Source organism: Tasmannia lanceolata, unplaced genomic scaffold (assembly GCF_043159265.1).
Source record: "Tasmannia lanceolata isolate RefF3 unplaced genomic scaffold, GAP_Taslan_0.1 ptg000037l, whole genome shotgun sequence".
In the NCBI taxonomy this organism is placed as follows: Eukaryota; Viridiplantae; Streptophyta; class Magnoliopsida; order Canellales; family Winteraceae; genus Tasmannia; species Tasmannia lanceolata.
In genome coordinates, this window is record NW_027518714.1 from 31524403 (window position 1) to 31527829 (window position 3427).

Sequence of the window (3427 nt, forward strand, 5' to 3'; positions counted from 1 at the left end):
CTTTCTAGACGCCTTCTCCGGTTACAACCAGATAAAGATGCATAAGCCGTATATTCCAAAAACGCGTTCATCACTGACCGGGGCGTCTACTGTTATATTGTCTTGCTCTTCGGGTTGAAAAACGCGGGGGGCACATACCAACGGCTCGTGAATAAGCGGTTCCAAAAGCAAATAGGCGGAAACGTGGAAGTATATGTGGATGAGATGTTGGTAAAAAGTCTGGAAGCCCGTGAGCACATCTCCGACCTCAAAGAAACCTTCGACACTCTGCGGCGAGCCCGGATGAAACTCAACCTGGCAAAGTGTGCCTTTGGGGTGACCTCCGGGAAGTTCTTAGGATTCATGGTTAGTCAAAGAGGCATCGAGGCCAACCCCGAAAACATCAAAGCCATCCTAAGCATGGAACCCCCAGCAACGGCGGTAGAGGTGCAGCGGCTCGCAAGACGGGTCGCCGCCCTCGGCCGCTTCATGTCCAGATCTGCCGAAAAATGCCAGCCATTCTTTAAGCAGCTAAAGAACATACGGGAGTTCAAATGGACCCCGGCCTGCCAAGAAGCTTTCGACGCCTTAAAGAGGACCTCCAAACACCACTAGTACTGACCAAACCCGAGCCCGAAGAAGAGCTCTGCCTATATTTGGTTGTCAGTCCTACGTCGGTAAGCGAAGTACTGGTCCAGGAAAAGGGCAAGCGGGAACATCCGGTGTACTATGTGAGCAGGATCCTCCACGGTGCGGAGGTGTAAGCCCAATGGTTTCCACCTTGGCATTCCCATCTTATTTTGATGATTCCAATACACAAGTGATTTAAGATCACTAATGTGTTTGAATGTCTAAGTTGTAGATCATAATGGTGTCAAGGCAAGATTGCTTGGATTGAGTCCAAGAAGCTCTCATTGGACCACATTATGAAGGCCGAAGACATCAGAGATCCAAGACAATTGAAGACTTGAAGAATCTATTGAAGATCGAAGTCTAAAAGAATGTATAAGATCCAATCTTAGTATTAGATTTTAAGAGGCATAAATTAAGTTAATCTCACACACCCTAAATGTCTAAGAGATTGTCTTTGTGGTGTTCCAACACTTTGGAACCCTCATAACAATCCCAACTTGGTGTAAAGATGGAAGCCCAAAAATAGAAATTGAAAATCTGCTTGACATAGGCTTCTCGAAACTCCGAGAGAATTCTCGGAACTCCGAGAGATTCCTCGGAGCTCCGAGAAATGGTCCAGTAGCCTTTTTCCAACTTCTGTTTGTATTCCCGGAACTCCGAGATTTTTTCTCGGAACTCCGAGAATACTATAACGGTCAGAATTATAGCCGTTGGGAATTTTCGCAGGAATTACCACTATGCCCTTGAATGGTTATATTTGGGTTTTTCTATAAATATGGGTATTCTAAACTTCCCAATGATCAATCCTAACACTCTTAAACTCTACTTGAATATCCCAAGAGTGAATCAAAGCTTATCTGTGCCTCTCATCCTCTAAGATTAGGATTTCGATCATAGGCTCAATTTGTACATTTTATTCAAAGTTGTAAACCCTTGTGAGGGATTTTTTAGTTCTTTCTTTCTCATTCTAAGATTGTATTTGGGCGAGTGCGAAGGGACGCAGAGCCATCCCTAGAGGGCTAGTGCGAAGGGGACGCGGAGCCATCCCAAGAGCGAGTGCGAGGAGACGCGGAGCTTTCTCCGGTTCGTGGCAAGTCTTGCGAGGCGAAGCCGAACCAAATTGTAATTGGGTTGATTCCTCGCCATTAAAGGAATCCTTAGTGAAGCCATCAACGGGTTTGGTTGGTGGAGTGGAGTAGGCCTCGCGTTTTGAGGACCGAACCACTTTAAATCTCGGGTGCACTCTCTCTTATCTTTTGCTCTACATTTGCATTGCACTTAGGATTTAACTTGTGTGCTTAATATTCATTCCTTGATCCCTTAATCTACAAAATTAGGTTAGAGGTTTTCAAAAGATTAAAACTTGTTAGGAACCTAAATTTTCACTCCTCATTAGTTGCCATTTCGGGACTACCCTTGGATTTTCAGGAGGTCTGGTACCTGGACACAGAAAAGTTTGTCTTCGCCGTCGTCACCGCTGCCCAGAAGCTTCGCGCCTACTTCCAGGCCCACCCCATAGTACTCTTGACAAACCAACCCTTGAGAAAAATCCTACAGAAGCCTGAGACCTCTGGAAGAATGGTAAGCTGGGCCGTCGAGTTGGGAGAATTTGACATACAAGTCCGACCAAGGCCGGCCATCAAATCCCAGGTCCTCGCTGATTTTATAGTGGAATTCACCGCCCCCGCCACGGAACCAGCGCTGGTAGATGCAACCAGTACACCGCTGAAGAACCAGCCCGTGAAAACGAGCGCGATGGGCCCAGATCACCTGAGGATGACAACGAGGTCCATTTGGATCCTGAACGTGAACGGTTCGGCGAGCAAAGGGAGGTGCGGAGCGGGGGTGGTCCTCCAGGGCCGGGACGAATTCGTAGCGGAATACAAACTACGACTAGACTTCAAAGCCTCCAATAACAAGGCCGAATATGAAGCCTTATTAGCAGGGTTGAACCTAGCCGCGGAACTTGGCGCAAAGAAGTTAAAAATCTACAGTGATTCGCAATTGGTGGTGGAGCAAGTAAATGGGACCTATGAAGCCAAGGAGCTTAGAATGAAAAGATACCTCCGCAAAGTGAGAGAAGAGCTGGATGGAATGGGGAGAGTCGAGGTCCTCCAGGTGCCGCGAGGTATGAACGATCACGCGGACGCCATCTCCAAAATAGCCTCTGAAGAAACCCATGACTTGGGCTCCGTGTACACGGAGATACTGCTGCACCCCAGCATCGACGAAAAGCAAGTCTTAGTAATCCCGGCCAGACCAAACTGGATGGATCCCATAGTGTGGTACCTAGAGGCGGGGTACTACCCGAAAGCAAATTGGAAGCAAGGAGATTAATCGCCAAAGCCGCCCACTATGTGCTCCACGGGTCCAAGTTATACAAACAGTCATACACTACGGGAGGTACACGAGGGGATCTGCGGAGACCACGGGGGAGGGAGGACTCTGGCCCAGAAAATCATAAGACACGGCTACTTTTGGCCTACGATCCTCAGAGACGCCCAGGAATTCGTCAAAAAATGAGGTCCGTGCCAGAGATTTGCCATCCCCCCCCCCCCCGCCAGCCGGCCTCCCCCTATACCTCAGTGACAAGCCCGCTACCCTTTGCCATGTGGGGCATGGACCTGGTCGTCCCATTTCCAAAAGCCCCGGGAGGACATACAATGCTGTACATCACTATCGATTACAAGTGGGTCAAGGTCAAAGCTGTGGCAAGACCAAACTCTAAGGCGACAGAAAAATTATTCTATCATGACGTGGTATGTCGCTTCGGCATTCCAAAGGCACTCATGACGGATAATGGACCCCAATTCAC

General features: G+C 48.4%; 1 protein-coding gene across 1 annotated transcript; it reads left to right on the plus strand.

Moving 5' to 3' along the window:
• Positions 1-204: 204 nt before the first annotated feature.
• LOC143861392 (uncharacterized) lies at positions 205-2949 on the plus strand. The gene is made up of 2 exons (XM_077372312.1): positions 205-345; positions 2041-2949. The coding sequence occupies exons 1-2, from the start codon at positions 205-207 to the stop codon at positions 2947-2949; spliced, it is 1050 nt and encodes a 349-aa protein (XP_077228427.1).
• Positions 2950-3427: the final 478 nt, after the last annotated feature.